At 39.1% G+C, this 22,790-nt stretch overlaps 1 protein-coding gene across 1 annotated transcript in view; it reads right to left on the reverse strand.

Moving 5' to 3' along the window:
• The window catches only part of ERICH1 (glutamate rich 1), a 59,908-nt gene that overhangs the window by 31,268 nt on the left and 5,850 nt on the right, over positions 1-22,790 (reverse strand). Inside the window, exon 3 of the mRNA XM_057431919.1 lies at positions 6,585-6,719. Coding sequence (XP_057287902.1) covers positions 6,585-6,719 — 135 coding nt within the window. The remainder of the gene's footprint in view (positions 1-6,584; positions 6,720-22,790) is intronic.

Here is a 22,790-nt window from a genome sequence, read left to right on the forward strand (position 1 = left end):
TTTTCCTTTTCTTTTTTTTTTTTTTCAAATGCAGAGTTCTTACCCGCAAATTGACGCAGTTCCCTCAATTTGCCTGGCTTTTTTCAACACATGGACTTCTTGAAACCACAAATACTACATGCAGTACTGGAGTTCATATGATTAAAAGAATGCTGTGAAAAGGGATATACATAAAAGAACGACAAAAGTGACTTGAGGATTGAAATAAATATCTTCTAGCAATACACAAGTGAATCTGTTTATCTAATCAGGAAAGATTGATGGTGACTTGATTACTATGCTGCTTTGGGGGAGGAAAACACTGCTTAACAAAGGCTCTTAACTCAAATGGAGGAAGGCAGAAAAAAGGAATTTTCGAACTATTACCGTCCACCCCCCCCCCAAAAAAAAAACACAACCACCCAAACAAACCCAAACCAAAACAAAAACACCATGGGGAGGCAAATTTACTGCTAGAGCAAATTACCAGAAAGTGTTAGAGCCTCTGTGACATCTTTGAAATGTGCATGGTAGTGGGAGGTGTCCCAGCTCATAGCAGGGAGGTTAGAACTAGATGATCTTAAAGGTTGCAAACCATTCTATGTTTCTATTCCTTTCTCCATTTCAAACACAAACTGCTGAGCTTCATATGGGGTAAGACCTTTCCAGAAGTACAGAAGATTAAATTATATGGTCTGATGATCCCTCTGGTTTGAAGGCTACAAAAAGATAAATAATGCTTCAGTTTCATAACTGGTGCTACTTACCAGCCAAAAAGGTTTCCTGCCAGCCTTAGCTGCTTAAAACATATTGCTCCCCTGGTGTGGTGAGTATATCAGTTCTGTAATGTAGCACATTCTCAACCACTTGCCAAGAATGTAAGGAGTCAACACATGATTCATACTAGCATCTCCTTAACAACAAACACAGGCTTAAACATTGTCTTCCTAAAATGGCTGCCTTAAAACTTAGTTGAATCAAGGCACTGAAGACCAAGTTAAGAAGCTACCTAATTATGCCTTTACCAAATTTATCTTTTGCTGATCAGTAAGTCCAAACTTTTTTGCCATCAGAACCAAACCCCAGGAATGCAGTAGTTTTTACGAGGTCTGCTGAGGATCAATCCCCAGTGTCACAGTTTTTCACTAACATGGCTAATCATTTCCTGGGATGCATCTCATTTGAATAACTCTATTTACCCGCATGTAAATGAGAGAAATCTCTAAATTCATTCCCTCACCTTGAACCTCCTGCTGCAGTAATAGTGATTCTTTTCAGTATTGTCTTGACAGAAACAAATAAAAGCAACAGCCCACGGGCCAGCTACAGTAACAACTGACTCGTACGCATCTATCATGTAAAACTGCACTGTCTCAACCCAACAAGCAAATTTAACTAGGTGAGGAACTGTCCCACAGAAGCACCACCTTCCACAGTATTTCAGGCTTGCCAGCTACCAAAAGGTAGGAAATAAATGGGTTGCTTGCTTTTATTTCTCTAACTTGACATCTTCCCAGCATGGGAATAGAGCATCCAGGCTGGACTCTCACTTGTAGCTAAAACTCCGTCTCATAACATGGCCATTAGCAGCTAGGAAAAAGCACAGTTAGGTCTTGCTCCTTGTCTATATAAAGGGTTTAACCAAAACTGGGTAGGTTATCATCAAGATAGTAACAACAGGATATTATAGGATGAATACTGTACTGAAGTTCAAACATATGAAGGAAGAAATGAAACTTGACAAGTACAAAAAGACTGAGTTATGAAATTAAAAATTAGAAAAATAGCCTAAGAACACTTTTCTTTTTGAATTCTCTTTATCTATTCTTCCAGGTGCCCTCAGCTACTGCATATTCCTAAACTCCTGTGTGCACAGTCTTTTTATTTTTCACAGTCTTTGGGTCAGGAATTTGCTCTGTCATGTATCTAAACCCACCAAATACTACTTTGTGACTACATAAGAATATGAATTTAATATTAAAGCACTTGAGAGAGAAATTATAATTCAGCACACTGTTTTGTGCACAAATAAAACAATTTTATATGTTATATTCTATGATTATAGTTTAAAATATGCAAGAAGAAACATTGCTGGAGAAAAAGAAACATAACAGTTTATCTTTTAGAAGGAATATGGTTACAATTTTAGCTTTCATATTTTAATACAAGATACAGTATTTCCTAATGTTTGCTTATATTAAAATAAGAAACAAGAACTCCACAATCTAAGTTCATTTTCTTAAACTGAAACTCCAAAACAAAACAAAACTAAGCTACAGCTTCCTAGTAAGTTAAGGAACATGTAATGTTTCTTGGATTCTCCTTTCATACAGAGTGCCTTTTTAAACACGATGATGTGTCTCTAAGTGACTTTTGAAGAAATATTTCTCAATAAATAGATAATAAAAATAAATTCATTTTGATGTCTGATTTAAGAGCTTTAGGCTATGGGGATATTGAGTTTATGACCAGAATTTGACAGGTGATAACTTCCCTGTAGCTTGAACATTATAAATTTTTAATGCCCTTGTCAAAAGTATAAAGTTTATTGCTAAAAGGAAATTAGCAATACATTAACAGGTACCAAAGTCAATATGAAAATCATGTGAAAACCAAAAGAAATTAACTACACTATTTCCTCCCTTGACTGTTTAACTCCTGTTACCCAATTCAGTCGACAGAAGGCTGACATGATCACACCATCTTAATGACTCGATTCCTCCAAAACAGGCAAGGGAGCTTTAAATAATTAGACACCTAAGTCTAAGAATGTTGGATAAATGTATTTTTTATTTTCTTGAAAGACAAGGCAGTCTTAGATTCTTCTTCTCATTGCTACAGGATCATCAATCACCTGCTTACGTGAAGAAAACAAACCTCAAAAAGCAGCTTTATTCCCACCACCTCTGGGAAATTTATGAGAGAATTACACAAGGAAGCCAAGACCCTTCACAAGACTTGAAGCCCCAATGCCATTAGTCATTTACCCATGTGTCGCAAGGGGGCTGCGTAATGTTAACACCATAATTAGTCACAATTTATTTGATGCAACAGAAAAAAAGTATTTAAAAGTACTTGAAAAATTATTTGAAGTGCTAAAAAAACCATGCAGAGACAGATGGAGAAAGACACACTGAACTGAAATGTTCACAGAGACCGGCTTTGCCTTTTTTTTTCTCTCTTGTTCAGAAGATGGTTGGGACAAAATTAGCTGCATCCTGACAATATCAACCATGATGTATCAATTAGTTTAAAGAAAAGTAATAATGGAGAAGCCCAGACATATTTTAGAGCTGACAAGGACTTATTTTAAGTTATACTTGTAATTAACTTCAACTTCTAAATAACTCAAAACCAGTTGATGTTTCAATTCATAGTCTAGTGACAGAATATTTAATTCTTCCTCAGATTAATTTAACAAAATGTACTATCAGCAATGGCATATCTATTCTCCTTGATAATCTTGTCATACTAATTCAGATAGACATGGATTTTCTTTTCCTGATTTATTGAAAAGGCTTAACAAATCCCACTGATACATAAAAAAAGTTACACCTGAAACATGTTAATCCCAAAATGTGATCAGATTATTTTTATTAGACAAGTCTGATAACAATGAAATTATTTTCTGAATCAGGTTTTCATTTGTCTGAATTTCTACAGAATTTATTTGCCCTATTTCTAGGTCCAATGACTAGAAAAGTCTAACAAGAGAGCCTCTTGTTACCCATATATACGACATGCTCCATTTTTATGAAACACAGCAGAAGATAGCCTCTTAACCTTCAAAATATGTCACGTAGACAGTAGTAGGAGTAAAACAATGCAGCACTAGATCTGCATTTCCGCCTTATGGAGCTGCTTCTTTGGGAACACCTGTGGCACTTCTAAATGAAACAGAATACATAGAATGCTCATACATGCAGACTCCCTCTTTTTTCTTCACTGTCAAAAGCTCCCATTGGGGCTTTCTTTTATCCTTTCAAAAAAAGATCCACGGGATATACAACTAAATCTAGGTGATGTACAAAATAAGCAATCCACAGTGTGGTTGCCTGAACTGTTCCTTTAGTATTTTATGAGCACCATCTGAAATCACAGCCTTTGTCCTGCAATAGATTTTATGTATTTGAGACATAAACACAAGTAAAGTTAACCATGTCCCTCAGCCTTGCAGGATTAGCACAGATCTTTAATTCTTTAATCCATATTTAGGCAGAATAAATAATAAGGGCCTTAAGCTGCAGGAAGAAAGATCTAGCATTAAAGGGTAGTGAAACACTAGAGCAAATGGAAAAGGGCATATAAAAAAAAAATCTATGTATGTGGGGTTTTTAAGATCAAATTAGGAAAAATACCTGGCAAAAATGACATTTACAGTCAAACCTACCTTGTAAAGAAAACAAATTAAAAACCTCCAGAGATCACTTAGAACTTCATTTTTCTGGATTCTGTGATATATTGCAAAGTCAAGGAACAAACCAATCCAAACACAATTCTCCCAAAATTCTAGATGCATTTGTTAACGGTTAAAGTGGCTGAAGTCCAAAACCTATTCTTCCTGAACACTGAGACTAGGATCAGCTAAGAGAGATCACCATCCAACAGTCAATACTGTCACCAAGCAACACCAGAACAGTACTTACTGCTATCATAGTTGAGTAAGTTTGTTTTGAAATACTAGAGGAAAATACTAACTCTACAAAATGAGCAAGTCTCGTCACTGTTCAATAATCTATCCATTGTAAACCCAAATATTTATATGACCTTAAAAAGGGACAATATAACACAATCCTGAATTCTAGTCTACTTTTCTGCTGTGCAATATATCAACATATAATATGCACCACATATGGATTTATTCATAGATTTTCAACAGCAGCTGTGTAAATTTCTCACAGAACTTCTGGACTGAAACCTTAATAAGGATATACCTCCTTTGCAGCAGTGTTCAGAGGCTTGTGTTCTAATGCTTTAGAAGTCACTAAAGTTACCCCTGTACAAAAGTGAATGTTACAGGTCTATTTAACTACAAAGCATGATGAGACTTCATTTAGTTTTATTAGCATAATACAGAAGAAGGAGAATATCCCTCTAATATTTGAAAGGAGATCACATCAAAGAATAAACAAAGATTATATGGCATGGAGAGAAAGGGCGCTTCATTATCAGAATAAGCAGCTGGAACTGATTTCTGTGCTGGGAAACAGAAACCCAACAAACTGTCCAAAGAGAACTATGTAATTCAAAAAATTTAAGGACAATATTGAAACAGACTCTGGATTCTGAATATGAATCCTATCTAATGTAAAGAGAAAAGTACAACCCGGAAGCTGTGCTTTAGAACAGATTCCTATCCATAACCCCAACAGTATCAAGACTCACTGTTACGTTGTTTTGATAAAGTCAACTTCTCACTCAACCCAAAAACCATCTTTAGACCATTTCACCCCAAGAAAGAACATTCTTGATGTGCCACCAGTCATGTTGTACTTTGTTTCAGTCTCTTAGGCTACTTTGATAGTTCTGCTTGTACTCAGGTTCAGAATGGAGATCAGAATAGAGTGCAGACCCAATTTCCAAGCCAGTAATTCACCCTTGTGGGTACTGCTTTCAAATGCAAGGAGCATTTGCCTTTCTGTATCTGCAGGTTGCATCTCTGATTTTCCTTAGAGTTAGGCAGTGTCCAGGTTGAAGTAGATATAGTCGTTCAATGAACACTACATATCAAGTGTTTTACTTCAGCAAGCTCGCCTGGATATTTTGTTGGCTGTAGACTGACTGCCCTAGCAACAAATGACAATGATTTTGGACAAACATACATCCACAGCAGCATCACAATTGAAAAAGCAAAATTAACTTGTCTTATCTAAGCTTAGGACTTCCTTCTAAGACCGACAGAATTCATTTAATTCTGGCAACATCATTCAGAAAGCCATGTTTCTAACTGATGCCAACTTAGAGCCCACTTCTTTACAGATCCTGCACTGCTTCTCTTGTATCTTTTGACAACAGTAAACACTGGTTTTGAAGTTACCTGGTCACAGTTTCTCATCAGAAAACTTGTCAATGCTAAAGGTCTGGAACCTCCCCTCATCAACTCCAATCAGGCAAATGCCTGTTCTAATTGGAGAGGTAAATTTGGAAGGTTGTTGTTAAGACTTTGCCCAATTCCTCAGAACATCAGATGTAAGACTAATTAGAACAACTATATCTAACATTTACTCTTAAAAGTAATACGGCTGTAAGCAGGCATAATATGGCTATACATGGGGCACTTCAGCGGGAGGAGCTGAAGACTTTGTCCTCAGTTAAACTTTATGTAGCTTCAGTAAGCTGAGTGATGCTGTATGGGACTTTGTCCTCAGTCAAACTTTATGTAGCTTCAGTAAGCTGAGTGACACTGTATGGCTATAACCAAGTGAGGAATCTGGTCAATGGAAACCAACCCATAGGGATGTACATCCTCATTTTGCAAAAGAGTGACACCCACTGGCAGCAACAGTTTAAATAAGTAATTGTTGCAATCTGGGTCTACTTGATAAGAGTTGTTAAAAAGTTTCACTTGAGAAAAATTCATCATAGTAACAACCATACACACTTACCTGTTGAGTCAGCACTACTCTCTGAGGTTTCAGAAGCTGAAATTCTAGCAGCATCTGGAGTATCTGCAATGTAACCCTCTGGAGGAAGATTCACTGTGTACATTCTCTTTGGAGGCACAACTGTATTGTCACTACCTACAAAACAGAAAACACAAAGCGTCTGGCTACTGATTTCAGTATAGATTTTCTCAAATGTTTTCCCAACTACAGCAATGATAATATGTGGTCTCAAAAATCCTTACAGATAAAAAGAAAGTGAGAGAAAGTCAGGTTTAGAACACTGAAATTATCCTATGACAAACAAAACTGCACCAAAATCTGTAACAGCTACAGTTAAATACTACACAGATTAGCTCTTCCCATCAGAAACATTTTTTTCTCCTTGTGTCAGACAAGTTTTCTACTCCAATTTCAGAAGAAACTTCCATTTACAGTGATATTTTAAGAGACATTCTACACATTTTTCCCCATCCAGCATGAGCAAACACTGCTTCTTTACAAATTGCTTTATAAAAGATGGATGGGGAGATTCAAGCTGATTATAAAGCCATAGAAGAAATAGGAAAAGAATCACAGAACTGTGGGTTGTCCATTTGCAGACCTTTTAAACATAGCCTATGCTTGTTTCCCCTTGGCTGCCCAAGCATCTCTTCATCTTTTCTCTGTTTCTTTCTGTGTCTGTATGTGTGTGAGGGAAGTGGAAGTGTGTCAAGCACCAGTTTTCTAATTACTCCACTGTATAGAAAATCATCTGTGATGATGGCAGTAGACCATTTTTGTGGGACTTCTTCCCCCTCTAAAAGGTATTTAAAAATGCATTCAACTTTTTATCTGCTCACCAGACAAGAACTAACTCTGTTGGAATAACAGACGCATCTCTGCTCCAGTTACACAAAACCAGTCCAAATAGCATATTGTATTTTTTTTTTCTCAGCAGTATATCTCAACCACAGGAAAACAAAAAGCTTTCCAGAAGGCCAGGATGTAAGGGTGCCTCCAGATGCTGCATAGCAATTTCAGACAGTTCAGTGTGGTGGCTTTTTTTGTTGTTGGTTGGTTTTGCTCCATAAGCCAACACAGACACAGAACTAGCCTTCCCTTCATAGGGGGCATCACAGTATCACAGTATGCTAGAGATTGGAAGGGACCTCAAAAGATCATCTAGTCCAATCCCCCTGCCGGAGCAGGAACACCTAGATAATGTTACACAGGAATGTGTCCAGGCGGGTTTTGAATGTCTCCAGGGAAGGAGACTCCACAACCTCCCTGGGCAGCCTGTTCCAGTGTTCTGTCACCCTCACTGAGGAGAAGTTTCTTCTCAAGTTTAAGCGGAACCTCTTGTGTTCCAGTTTGTACCCATTACCCCTTGTCCTATCCTGAGTAGAGCCCGGCTCCATCCTTGTGACACTCCCCCTTTATATATTTATATACACTAATAAGGTCACCCCTCAGTCTCCTCCAAACTATATCCTCCAGCTCCCTCAGTCTTTCCTCATAAGGGAGATGCTCCACTCCCTTAATCATCTTTGTTGCCCTGCGCTGGACTCTCTCCAGCAGGTCCCTGTCCTTCTTGAACTGAGGGGCCCAGAACTGGACACAATATTCCAGATGCGGTCTCACCAGGGCAGAGTAGAGGGGAAGGAGGACCTCTCTCGACCTACTAACCACCCCCTTCTAATACACCCCAGGATGCCATTGGCCTTCTTAGCCACAAGGGCACAGTGCTGGCTCATGGTCATCCTGTCGTCCACTAGGACCCCCAGGTCCCTCTCCCCTACACTGCTCTCTAACAGGTCGTTCCCCAACCTATACCAGAACCTGGGGTTGTTCCTGCCCAGATGCAGGACTCTACACTTTCCCTTGTTATATTTCATCAAGTTATTCCCTGCCCAACTCTCCAGCCTGTCCAGGTCTCGCTGGATGGCAGCACAGCCTTCTGGCGTGTTAGCCACTCCTCCCAGTTTAGTGTCATCAGCAAACTTGCTGATAGTACACTCAATTCCCTCATCTAAATCATTGATGAATATATTAAATAATACCGGTCCCAGTACTGACCCTTGAGGCACTCCACTAGTTACAGGCCTCCAACTAGACTCCACCCCATAGACTACAACTCTCTGGCTTCTCTCCTTCAGCCAGTTCACAGTCCACCTCACTACCTGATCATCCAGACCACACTTCCTCAATTTAGCTGTGAGGATGCTGTGGGAGACTGTGTCAAATGCTTTGCTGAAGTCAAGGTAGACCACATCCAGCGCTCTGCCATCATCCACCCACCGTGTTATTTCCTCATAAAAGGCTATGAGATTGGTCAAGCATGATTTCCCCTTGGTGAAGCCATGTTGACTGCCCCTCATAACCCTCTTATCCTTGATATGCCTTAAGATGGTACCAAGGATAAGGTGCTCCATCATTTTCCCAGGGATGGAGGTGAGGCTGACTGGTCTATAGTTACCCGGGTCCTCCTTCTTGCCCTTTGTGAAGACTGGAGTGACATTTGCTTTCCTCCAGTCCTCAGGCACCTCTCCCGTTTCCCAAGGCTTGGTAAAGATGATGGAGAGTGGTCTAGCAATGACTTCCGCCAGTTCCCTCAGCACCCGCGGGTGCATCCCGTCTGGACCCATGGATTTATGGATGTCCAGATTGCTCAACTGGTCTCTAACCCATTCCTCATCGACTAAGGCAAACCGCTCTGTTGACCTGACTTCATCTAAGGTCTCAGGGGTACAGGGCTCTTCAGGACTGCCCACAGCAGAGTAGACAGAGACAAAGAAGGCATTCAGTAACTCTGCCATCTCTGTATCTTCTGTCACCAGGGCACCCATCCCGTTCATCAGTGGGCCTACATTGCCTCTGGTGTTAGTTTTATCTGCCATGTATTTGAAAAAGCTCTTTTTGCTGTCCTTGACCCTTCTTACCAGGTTTAATTCTAAGGAGGCCTTAGTCATCCTAGCTGCCTTCCGACATCCTCTAGCAGCAGCCTCATATTCCTCCCAAGTGGCCACCCCTCCTTCCATGACCTGTAAACTCTCCTCTTCCACTTGAGCATACCCAGCAATTCCCTATTTAGCCACGCAGGTCTCCTGGCCCTCTTCCTTGACTTCCTATGTGTCGGGATGCTCCGATCTTGAGCACAGAAAAACCAGTCCTTGAATGTCAACCAACTATCTTGGGCCCCTTTACCTTCGAGCAGCCTTGCCCATGGGATTTCCCCTAGCAATTGCTTGAAAAGGCCAAAGTTTGCCCTGCTAAAGTCCAGGGTTGCAATTCTACTTGCTATTCTACTAGTCCTACCACACAAGATCCTGAACTCCACCATCTCATGGTCGCTGCAACCAAGGCAGCCCTCAACCCTTACTGCTTTGACCAGACCCTCCTTGTTAGTGAGGATGAGATCCAGCAGCGCTCCTCTCCTGGTCGGCTCATCCACCATTTGCAGGAGGAAGTTATCACCCATACACTGGAGGAACCTCCTGGACTGTGGCTGGGTTGCTGAGCGGTCCTTCCAGCAAACATCAGGGAAGTTAAAATCCCCCACGACGACCACGGCCTGTGACTGTGAGGCCGCTCTCAGCTGCCTGTAGAAGGCCTCGTCAACTTCCTCACCCTGATCTGGTGGTCTGTAACAGACACCCACAACAGTATCGCCCCTGCCAGCCTGCCCCTTAATTCTCACCCACAGACTCTCAACTCGCTCATCATCTGTCCCTGGACAGAACTCGGTGCATTGTAGTCGCTCCCGTACATAAAGAGCAGCCCCACCACCCTTCCTGGCTGGACTGTCCTTCCTGAAAAGGACATAGCCCTCCATGACTATATTCCAGTCATGTGAGCTGTCCCACCACGTCTCTGTAATTGCCACCAGATCATAGTCTCCTGACTTAACAAAGGTTTCCAACTCCTCCTGCTTATTTCCCATGCTGCGCGCATTGGTGTACAGACATTCCAGGGAGCGAGCTGAGCACACCGATTTCACCCTAGGATTATAGGAGGCCTCCCAGTCCTCATCAATTCTGGAGTGCTGTCCCACTGGGGCAAGCCCAGCTACAACCCCATCCCCCTTCAAATCTAGTTTAAAGCTCTCCAAATGAGCCCTGCTAATTCGTGCCCCAGCATCCTTTTGCCTCTGTGAGACAAACCTTTTCCACTTGTCATTGTCCAGACTGGTGCCCTATAAAACCAGCCATTATCAAAAAATCCAAAGCCCTGCCTGTAGCACCAGTCTCGAAGCCAATAGTTTATGAACTGAATCTTCCCATTCCTTCCCACATCATCAGTGGAAGATGGAAGGAGGGAGGAGAAGACCACTTGAGCCCCAGACTCTTTCACCATCCGCCCCAAGGCCCTGTAGTCTTTCTTCATCCCCCTCAGACTGCGGGAAGCAGCTTCCCCCTCACCTGTCTGGAAAACCAGCAGCGGGTAGTAGTCTGTTGGGTGCACCAGGTTGGGGAGCACCCTAGTGATATCCCTGATCCGGGCTCCAGGCAGACTACACACTTCCCTATGATGAGGGTCAACTCTGCATATCAGGCCCTCTGTTCCTCTCAGAAGGGAATCCCCTACTACAATGACCCTTCTTTCTTTCTTATCAGAGGCATCTCCTTATCAGACATCTGCTCCTTTAAAACACATAGCCAGAACTGGTTAAGATAGTATCTTTGGCAGGTGGACACAAATTAACTTCCTTACACCACAAGCTTGCTTGAATATCCCAGATGATCTGAATGTATTACGAAGCTACTATGATCAAACTAGTAACTAAACCTTTAAAATGAAGTCCAGCCCAACCCAGGACAGTCTGATAGAAATTTCTTGTTAGGCATCTGTTTCTGAGGTGTAATTGAACTATTACACATTGCATGCAAATACATAATTTAACTATACACTGTCATTTCTCAGTGAGCACACTTCAAAGAGTTCAATATGACTGATCATTTTAGATATCTATGATGAACTACATTTCAGAACATTCAAGGTACTTTTGAAAAGCTACATCACAGCTGTTTTCATCATCAGGATGTAATTATTTTGTTTTGAGAATACATTAGGAAGTTACTGCTTTTCCTTGAACAAGCCAGAAAATTTCAAACTGATATTGATGATGCTTATTTTAAAGGATAAGAAAGGAAAAGAAATAAATAATACAGAAAGATGAAGAGCAATTACATGATTTGGAAAAAGATCCACTAAAAATTAATGTGGCATAATTCTTCAACAGATCCCTTTCTATGAAGATGATGCCAAGTCACTGAACTGGCAGTACTTGCATTGATTTCCGCCCCCCCATCCTGGTTCATTAATGATGAAGTGCTAATTGGCAACAGTTTTAAATTACAGGGATGTAAAAATACTTCTTGAGTTACTTCTTTCTAAACAATTTTAATTTTTCTGGTTTTTTTCCCCAATTTGAATTTAAATTTTGTAAAGCAAAGATTGCCATGAGAACTTTAAACTCAATTTGCAGCAGTCCTGCCTAACTCAAATCCCTTAATTTTAAAAGGAGTAGATATATTGGGATAACAGCTTCCCAGGACAAAACAGTTATACACGACAGAATTTGGGGAAATATCTGTAAAACCTAATCTTACAAAGAACAGTAACAACTTTTACTATGTAAATGAATGATGAATCAAAGCAATTTCAAGTTTAAACAGGAGTCTCCAAAAGCCATATTTATTCACTCCATCTGCATCTTCAAGTAGTCTGCAAACCATAAATCAAGCACTAGTCTTTGCTAATCCTGTGCAAGTATGTAAAACCAAACTGCTATCATATCATAAAAAAAATATACACACAACTGTATAATCTCAGTGTATCAAATCTCCCAATCTCGAACTATTAAATATAGACTTTTCTTGGCCTGGAGCCACAGTCTCCTTAGGCTGAGATTGCTTGGGTATAAAATCATAAACATTGCTGCAAAGCAAATGCTTAAGCTTATAAAAATGTGACATAAAAAGTTTTTCTTTGATTAATGAAAGTAATCAGATACTGGAGATATTCAAGAATACTCTCATTTCCAATAGTTAAAAAGTCATGAATCCCATTTTTGAAGTTTTATTTTATGGAAGAAAAAAAAGCATCTAAAGGTTATTTACAAAACTATAAAGACAACAAGCATTACTCTTAAAGGCAAACTAAGAATACAGAATAAATATTTTGAATTGTCTCCTATACATGTTCTTCTCCATGATATTCCCCACACTAAGAGATCCTTTGCATGTAAATCAACCTTGTGCACAGAGTAAAGAAATGCATCTAAACTATACTGTTACCAAGGTTGCACCTGTCAGTATATCAGTAAATTGCCTACCTATGTTATCCCATGCTATCCTACTGCAATCAAGTATTGGGACTTTTAAGAAGGAGCTGAGGGTAAAGCTTCCAGCCACGTAAGACTGTCAACCACCCAATCTGTCATTATCTCAGGTAGATGCAGGATATTTTATTTTAAGGCTAGTTTTCAGCATCCTTAAACTTTCCCCTACCTGCAGCTCAATGCTGGTTGTTGTGGTTTAAGCTCAGCTGGTAAACCGGAACCACGCAGCCTCTCTCTCACTCCCCCCACTTCCTCCCCCAGCTCCCAGAGGGATGGGGAAGAGAACTAAAGAATGTAACTCCCACAGGCTGAGATAAGAACAGTCCAGTAACTAAGGTATAACAGAAATCACTGCTGCTATCACCAATAATAATAATGATAAGGGAAATAACAAGGGAAGAGAATACAACCACTCACCACCCGCCGACTGATACCCAGCCCAACCCCAGCAGTGATCTAACCATTCTAGGTAACTGCCCCCATTTTATATACCAGGCATGACGTGCTGTGGTATGGAATACCTCTTTGACTAGTTTGGGTCAGGTGTCCTGTCTCTACTTCCTCCCGGCTTCCCCTCCTCCCTGTCAGAGACTCAGAAAGTCCTTGGGTCAGAGTAAACATTACTGAGCAGCAACTAAAAATATTGGTGTTATCAGCGCTGTTCCCAGGCTGAAAGTCAAAATCACAGCACTGCACCAGCTACTAAGAAGGAGAAAAATGACAGCTACTGCTGAACCCAGGACAGTGGCAGATTACACTAGCATGGTTTTCAGATCTCCAGAACACAAAGCAGGCTTAGGCACACCTCAAATGCAGAGCTGGCCAGACTTGTTCGTATAATCTTGGTCCTTTGCTTTCTGGTAAGCCTGATTACACCCTGGGCAGAGACTGAATTGCTTCCAAGTTTCTAAGGTGGGGTGACCCTGGCTAGCAGCCAAACTCCCCTTACACGGGATGAGGGTAAGGTACAGAAAGCATGGGAAGAACAGGAATGAGAGAGCTCATATGTCAAAGACAGAGGAGATCTCTTACCAACTACTGCTGTACGCAAAACAGAAAAATTGATTTAATTTAGTGCCAATTACTCAAAATATTTATTTACTGACTCAGCCATTGGGAAACAGAAGCAAAAATTAAAAACACAAACATTAAAACACTTCAGAAAAACACCTTTCCTCTCCACCTCATGTTTACTCCCAACTTCTCTCCTCCCAGCTATCACCTCAGGTTACACTCAGTCCCTGCAGTGAGGCAGGGCAAGGTGGCCTTGGAAGCTGTTTACAGTATGCATGTAACAGCTTCTCTTTGCTGACTCTTCCTTTCTACTCTTCCCCCGTGCCAGTGGCGGTTCGCCAGTGGGGGTTCTCCGTGGGCTGCAGTCCTTCAGGAACATTTGATCAATCACAGAGCACCTCCTTTGCCTCTGTTCCTGCTGCTACTTGTCAGTCCTTCTTGTTCCATCCTCTCTTGGAGTGTTCTCTCCTTTCTCACACACGTTTTTCCAGAGGCACCATCACCTCTGCTGCAGGGTTGGGCTCAGATGTGCCCTGCAGTGGAAGGGTTGGATGCAGCTGGAACTGGCTGTGTCTGGAGAGGGGCAGCCCTAGTGTACGCACTCATTAGAGTTTCACAATGGTATACTTAGATCTCTTCTTTCCCATGAAGCACTTCTCTGCAACTCAAATCCTTGGTAACCCACTGCTGTGTTCCCACAGGGCAGGACTCCTGGAGCAAATATATTACTCAAGTCCAGAACTCCGCTAGAACATCTTGCCACCTCCCCCAAACGACTGTCAAGTCAGCCTAGCCTGACCACAACTGCGATGTTTCCCACAATATTATCCCCTGGGAACACCCAGCTATCACCTCTCCACATGGAAGAGTTCACTCCACAAAAGAGGTCTTTACAGAAAAGTGAAAGATGAGTTCGATGTAACACCTTCTACAAAAGTCATTATTCTTAGTAGGCACTTACTGTGTGGTGTTACATAAGATGTAGCATGGACAACAGTAAGGCTCTAAAAAGGTATGTTATCTCCTTTAAGAGGTTTGTATTAAAGTATATTTGTACTTACTACATAAGCTAGAACATGACCATCTTCTAGCTATTCCTCATTTTAATTACATTTTATTACTGAGACTACAACCTGAAAACCATGACAATCCCCAGTGCACACATACAACCCTTCTTTATTCTTTACACAATATGGATCCAGTATTACTTTCTCCCTCATTGATTTGCAAGACAAGTGTCTTTAAAGACAATGCACATGCAAATCACAGGCAAGAGAGTTTTGTCTCCTCCAAAAGACCTTCATAAATTTAAGTGTAGCAAAGGTGGTATCAATGACTAATAGCAGAACATACACACACTGAGGGTCCTCCTGACCTGTGGTACTGAAAAATAGGTACTTTTCCAGTTGATCAATGTGAAGGCATTAATAGTCCTTCATCACCATGAATGCTGTAAGAAATCTGTTAATCCCAAACACACTCCGTTGCCCAGTGTATATACATTTTTGGTCTGATGATATCCAAATTCTTGAACATCAAGCTATAGTTAGTCTGTCACAGTAGGTACATCAGAGTAATTTAAAGAACACGAGCTGTTATATGGTGTGCAATCATCCTCTGCTCACAGGTTGACTTTTACAGGATTGTTTTCCAGTCTCAAATCAACACACAATACAGTGCTTTCCACAAAGTCAGAACCTTTTAGCTCAAGTAATCTTCTGTGAAATCACAAAGTACAATCCTTTTCCTTGGTGTACTGCATAATTCCTGTTGCTTGACCTTAGCCTTTGGCAGGATTCTCTCCCTCAATACTAGGTATGTCACATTGGGTAGAGAGAAAAAATTATGGTAATAATAAACAACCTAGCAAAGAATGGACAGTCACTGATGGTCATTTGTTTTACTCAACATGATAACCATCACATAGTAATGGAAATGTTGTGCTGCTTTGCTGGGTGATTGGGATAGCTGATGAATTATTTCTGTACAAATTCACTATTGCAGGTAGGAACTTCCCTCTCACAAAATTATGGAAATCCCTTTATGGAGAGCTAATAAATATAGTTTACTTTTACAGTCTAATTCCTTTAGCTTGTTTTAATACCTCTAGTGCACAATATTAGTAATTTAACTAATAGAAAAATTTCTCTCATCTGCAAATATCCATCCCCTCATTACCTGAACTTTACTGGAATAAGGAAAGTCACTCAAACCACTTTTTGGCTTAAGAAAATATACTCCTTCCAAGGATTCTTCATCTCTTTCTAAATAATGTCCATAAGACATTCAGTAATCTCATGTTACATTAGTTGCTACTGTTACATATTTTATTGGCACCAGTACCTGTAACAGAATACTGAAAAGGTATTTTCATCTGCAGAGTTTCTTCAGCTTTAGAATTTTGAAGATATCTGCTATTCTACTTTAAACAGTAAATTTACCTGTACACCAGGTAAAACTTCAAAGCACACAGTTCCATCCTAAAGGGCACAATTACATAGATTCAAACAACAAATTAATGCAAAAAAAAAAAAAAATAATCAGGTAATTAAATAGATCCATGTTTTTCTCTGGCTCTGAAAGTCCACAAGCAGCGAACTGTTGGAGAACACCATGGGGAAGTAGTACATTATGCTCACTTACTTTATTGCTATACTCTCTTTGACACACTGTGGTCACTACATACTAGTGGAGGCAACAGTACTCATGTGTTTTTTTTGTTTTTTTTTTTTGACTGACCTTAATTTCTGCTACTTTATTCAGTTATTTTTAAACAGGAAAAATCTGCTATCCTTTGATGTTCAAGAAATAGCATGTTTCCACTGCATTCGCAGACTTATGATAATGTTTTAATAATAATAATAATAATTAATAATAATAATAGCCTAGCCATATTACAGCAGACTGTTCCAAATTCTTAGGATATACATGTGCCGTTTATGTCTGGTAGCATGTTGTCACTCAAGTCAGCTCACTCCAGCCTCCCTTCTGACACTTCATATTACTAGAACTGTTTCACTTCATTAAAAAGAGAAAGTCTAGATAAAAAGAGAAACCTCCAGATAAGAGGTTGCTCCCTCTTCTCAAATAATGGAAAGGACTATGAAGTAAATGCAGTCAGGAGTTATGGGAGTCTTTCCTAGGCATTCCTTTTTATGACTTGGTGACTCAGTACACTTGATTAGATAAATAAAGCTAGGTCTGCAAGACTTACTTTTGACTGAAAATTTCTTTTTCTACCCATAGCCTTTGGCTCCTTGGCCTGTGATGACTTCCACCAGTTATCACATGGATGAGCAAAATGATTTCTGTTTCATCCCACCACTGTATGATCATCTGTAGCTAGTCCTCATGACCACCAGGCTTCTCAGGAGCTCAGATGAGTACAAAGTTTCAGTAGGCACATCCCTAGGGAGCTAATGTTTGCCTACGGCTTCGGGTCTGGAACCACCTCCTACAGCAGCAACCCCCAGCTCTCTCCCCTGTGGAGCACGCAAACTGAAGAGAATGCAAGAGGAAAGGAGTAGCTGACTGCCTGCCTTACAGTTCATCCCTTCCAATGTACTAAGATAATTATATTTTCAGTGAAACTAGATACAGTCATTCAGTGCTGCCCATGGGTTTGGTGGGATGGATTCCCAACCCTTTTCAACTAAGCACATTGCAATATTTCTTGAAAGAAGGGTTTACTTAATATTTGACAAGCTACATTTCAGCCTTCCTGTTCAAACATAAGTATGATTAGAAAGGAGGGAGAACGGAAAGAGGAGTAATGACAGCATACAAACGACTGATGATCCATACACTCATCTTGTATTAAATGTCTCAAACACTTCTACAAATATTGCCAACTTAAGTTACCTTTTTGTTAAGCCCTCTGTACTTTCGAAAAGCTGCCTACATTGGATTTTATTTATTATGTTTTTAAATACTTTTTTGCAATTCAAATTAACTTTCCATTTTATTAAAATCTACTGTACTCAAGTTCAAACACCTGTGACAGGTTATCTTGACAATTCTTTATTTCTCAAAGCTGTCTCATTTACCTCCTCTACAGGCTCAGGTAAGTCTTTCCCATACAATAGCATTTTACCACACTGTCTTAAACTTTCTTTCACTCTAAAGGTTAGTAGTTTATTTCCATAAACACATTTGTGCTTCTTACACTTTTGATGGCTATGTATTTATTTCAGTGTAGATTGCATCTTCAGTATAAAACTAACATTCTCTTCCACTCAATACCAGGCCTTATCAGTGCCTCATGTGTATGAACAGCAGGAATTCGATTTTTTTCTTAAGACCTGAGACAGGTGTAAGATGACCTAAAAACTAATAAAAAGTTGGGTTTTTTTTCCTATTTTAAACTATGCCATACATCATTAAATATACCTATATAAACGAAAACAACAAAAGCCAAACCACAAAGAAAAAAAACCCAAACAAACAGGTAACTGTTTTCTTTTGCTTTTCATACCTTACAAGCATTTTTTTTTGCTTGTTTATTTAAAACACAGTTTTAAACCATTCTGGTTTCTGTTAATATTTCCATTGGAATAACTGCAAGTTATCAATTAAATTAACGTGGTCAAACTTGTGGAGGGGGCTTGATGCTCAGAGGACTACAGCATAAGAAGAAGTAAACAACTTGAAAAAAATCCTCAGTACTTCCTCATCATTGTCTTCTTCAGCTTGATGAAAAACAAAGACATCAGAAGGAAATTGAGGTCAATAAAGATATACCCATTTTACAAAGCCTAAAGCTGAGATGGGAAATCCTTTAAAAAAACACAAACAAAAAAAAAAAAACAAACAAAAAAAGAAAAACCCCCAAACAATTAAAAAAAAAACAAAAAAACCAAAACCAAACCCCAAAAAACACCACCACGCAAAAAAGTCAAACAAGAGAACTCAAATTTACTTCCCTTGGCACCTCCCACATGTACACTAACTTCAAGGGATTTTTTTGACACCTAGAAAGGCTGTATTATGATCTATTTTATTGGAGACAGGAGTTAGCATCATAATAACCCAGCCTCAGTTTCATTACATCAGAAGTGGCAGACATTATCAGACAGAAAAAAAGACAGATTAAAAAGTAAAAATCCTTCTTCTTCTTGTTCTCACTCATCATCTGAGGAGGAATTTTTACCTATGAACCATTAAAACATCTACATTCCCTTAGAAAAGTAATGAAAAAACAAAGCAAAATACAAAGCGAGACTGAAGCAGGGAAAAAGCCCTGATCAAGAAAACCAAGAAACAGAACACTTGCAGAGCAGAATCTGACAATAGGCAGGTGGCAGTTTAAAGATTACAAGACAATCAATTCAAAAAGTGGTAACAAGCTATTTTATGTGAAAGTTGAATATACGAGGTAATGATGAAATCAACATTCATCTAAGTATTACTGAAAAGCTCCAGTGTCTCATATGTCCTTGTGTATGATTATAGGCAACACTGATTAAGTGTCTAAGAATTCTAGCTGCATAAACAAGAGAATAAAGCTATCTTAAGTTAGTACTCAGCTCAATTATTTCTTCTAGTGCTGCAGATCTTATTTGTTCAACACACTTTTCAAAAGCCAAATACATCCCTGTCAATCTATTTCTATATATATTTTGAATAAAAGCAACAACAGTGAATCTAAAAGACCATGTGTAAATTGCAATTAGTTAATTACCCTCACTGATTAAGTGATTATGTCGTTACTGGGACTTACCTGGAACTAGACCAGAAAACAAACAGATGTGCTCATCAGAATAGAAATAAACAAAGTTTAAGGTTTTGAACTCACACACACACTTTTTTAATTCTATAATTGGAATTCATCAGCAAGAGCCCATTCCTGTTTGCATACAAAAATAATGCAAACTCCCAGAGCACAAAAAAATATGAAAAATCATTTTCCCAGAACATAGTTCAGTACTAAGTCCAGATAAGCATTTCCACTTTTCAGATAGTGGTTACAGGGTACAGCTGGTAGGAAAGACAAGTAGGAAATTAGTATGTTAAGAGCAGAAAACATGAAATTTGACTCAGAACAACTATGATTTTGACAATGGCAGCATAAGTAATAAACTCCCTAGTGTAAATGGGAACATGAGAGGCATCTCACACAGCCTGTTTTGTCATCAATACATCAAAATAATTTCAAACAGGGAGACAAGGTGGAGAATGAGAACATTATTACACACAATTACTATGCTACAGTTTGAGCCACCTCAGGACTGTCTATCAGCCCTTCTCTAGTTGAAACACGACCATTTTATTAAGTCCATACACAAGCCACCTTTGTTTCCTTTCTCCAGATAATTAGTTTTCCTGCAGCTGGCTACATTTAGGTTTAGAGCTTGTTTACACTTGCAGCTAAAGCTGGCATTTTCTACTCCAATTAGGCAACTGCTACATACTAGATGAACTGCTTGTTAAACTGCCTTCAGTTATCACAGAGGCCAGCAGATTGCTCCATGACAGCTAAACTGTTTGAAATGAAGATGCAGAAGAGCAGAATGAGCGAATGTATATACATGAGAACACTGGAAAAGGTAAGAATCTGCCAACTAGCAGGAAACAGGTAAAAAAAAAAAAAATATATATATATATATAAAGTAATAACAAAAAAGCATTGCTAGGGGAGCTGGAGACTGAACTACAAGGCTGCTTCTGTCACAACAGAAGTTACAGATATTATACATGCAGCCCATTCAGTCTGAGCAGAGACAGGGTTTTTTCTCTGTTTGTAGTTTGTGCGTCTGCCCCCCAAACCTCAGATCTCTACATTCCCTGCAAGGACACAGCTACCAGCTTGTAAATCTGCTTGGGCACTATTTCTACCACAGCCACCAGAGGTTGGTGTCTTCAGTCAAATACTCGCTTCTGGATCTATCTGTCCCATTTTCACAGTAGAATGCCACAGCATGTAATGAGAGAATTTTTTAAACCCTTGAGATAATAATATTGGAGCGTGTGACAACACTTTGTTGCATAATAATTATAAACTCCACTGCTCTTTAGCTTATTCACAATAGACAGCTTTTCAGAGTAATTAACTAAAAAGAAGCAGAATTGCTTAACAATTCTGAAGCTGTTTATTGCATTAGGTACTGCTAGAGTTTAATTTCTCAAATACATGCACTTCATCAATTTGATCAACTAAAAGCCAGGGCTGTCCAGGCAAATTTTTTAGACAAGTTCTGTCTTCTAGGCACCTCTGTTACAAGTGTAAGTTTTCTATATGGCTGCAGAAAGACAGGATTAAGATGAGTAAGGATGCAGTCCAGGTGTCCCAGTGATGATGTCTTAAACACAATGTACAGTCAGCATTAATAACTTTAATAGAAAAATTAAGAGGGACAACAAAAAAACACCTATGAAAATTACACAGCTGCACTTTTTTTTTTTGACAGGAATTCCGTAAACAGGATAACAATGCTGGGATATTTCACAGTTGATAGATATTTATTTAATGAACATGGAAAAAATTGCATTTTATCTATTTATATGACATAATATGTTTTCCTTTATAAAAACAACCAAACCCACTAAAACTTAGGAATAGTAACGGTTAAGTATTTTTCTGCATTACCTTTTACTTAAATAAATGAAGGAAACAAAAAAAGATCAAATAGGTTGTCTCCAAATGATCCAAGACACTAGGCTTTCTGCATTCCAGTTTCCTTTTTCAGAATTAGGGAAAAGACAAAACCCAAAAGTGGAACAGCATGCTTTACACTATATATTTACATATATATATATATACACACACACACACATGCTTTATTCTATATAATTTATAGAAAATTTGAATACTATACATTTCAATTGCATACAATTATCCTTCTTCAACAACTCTTACATTTTAGTTTTTATAGGGAAGATGCTAAATATCAGTAAATCCCAAGTCCTTTAAAAAGCAGTTATAATTCTGGCCAAGAAAAAGGCCTGAGACTAAGGAGGCCATTAAAAGAGCCAACTTTACATTTTGCAAGTATCTGGTCAGAAGCACATGTTTATTTGAATATATAAAGGTATTAAAAATGATTGCTGAGATTTTAAAGTATCAACAGAAATCACGTAACTGCAGACCTCAAGAGAAATACCCTCCATGAAATTAATCCTTGTTGCAAGTAGATCCTGACCTATCAAGGGCCAGAAACAAACAAAACCAATCCTCAGAACAAAACTTAGCCAAAACCCATGCCCAAATGAGTAATTCACCCTTAGAAATGCTTTCTCAGTCTTTTGCCAGACACTATTTTTTTTGTGCGAGTTTTTAAGCATTTATAATACTGGACTTGGAAGCATCTTTGCTAGCTTAGGGAAGAATAAATTAAGTCCTCTTATTTGTAGGACATTTCAGTTTTCTATTTCCTCTTTTAATACTTTGCCTGCCAAGAAGGCTCAGGTTTATTACATGTATGTTTATCTTCAAATAGTTTAAGGTAATAAAGCTGGTTATCTAGTCCCTCTTAAATTTTATGTTGAAGCACGAAAAATTGTTTTCTTCCATCTTCTAAAATTAAGAACTATAGCCTTTGCAATGGAAGAGTGAAGTTCCTCAAGGGGAAAAATAGTTAGCAAGGCTCATCTAATTGCCTTGGGGTCAGAAGGAGCTCCTATTTTAGTCACATTCATTTTTTTCCACTGATGGTAGAATAGCATAAAAACAAAATGCTATTTAGGACAATCCAAAGGGAAAGTACATCTTAATATACCCTGGAATGGCAAATTTGGCCACAGGCAGGTGGTTTTTTTTTTTTTTGGGTTTAAGTAATTTAAAATCAAAAATTATTCTATTTTCAAGAGATAATACATAAGTTATTTGGGGTTCAGAAATGTGGCACCTCCCCCTAATTTCTCAATCCCTAACAGAA

Source organism: Pezoporus wallicus, unplaced genomic scaffold, assembly GCF_028554395.1.
Source record: "Pezoporus wallicus isolate ANWC-B61680 ecotype Strahan unplaced genomic scaffold, APGP_CSIRO_Pwel_v1 contig_161, whole genome shotgun sequence".
NCBI classification, from domain to species: domain Eukaryota; kingdom Metazoa; phylum Chordata; class Aves; order Psittaciformes; family Psittacidae; genus Pezoporus; species Pezoporus wallicus.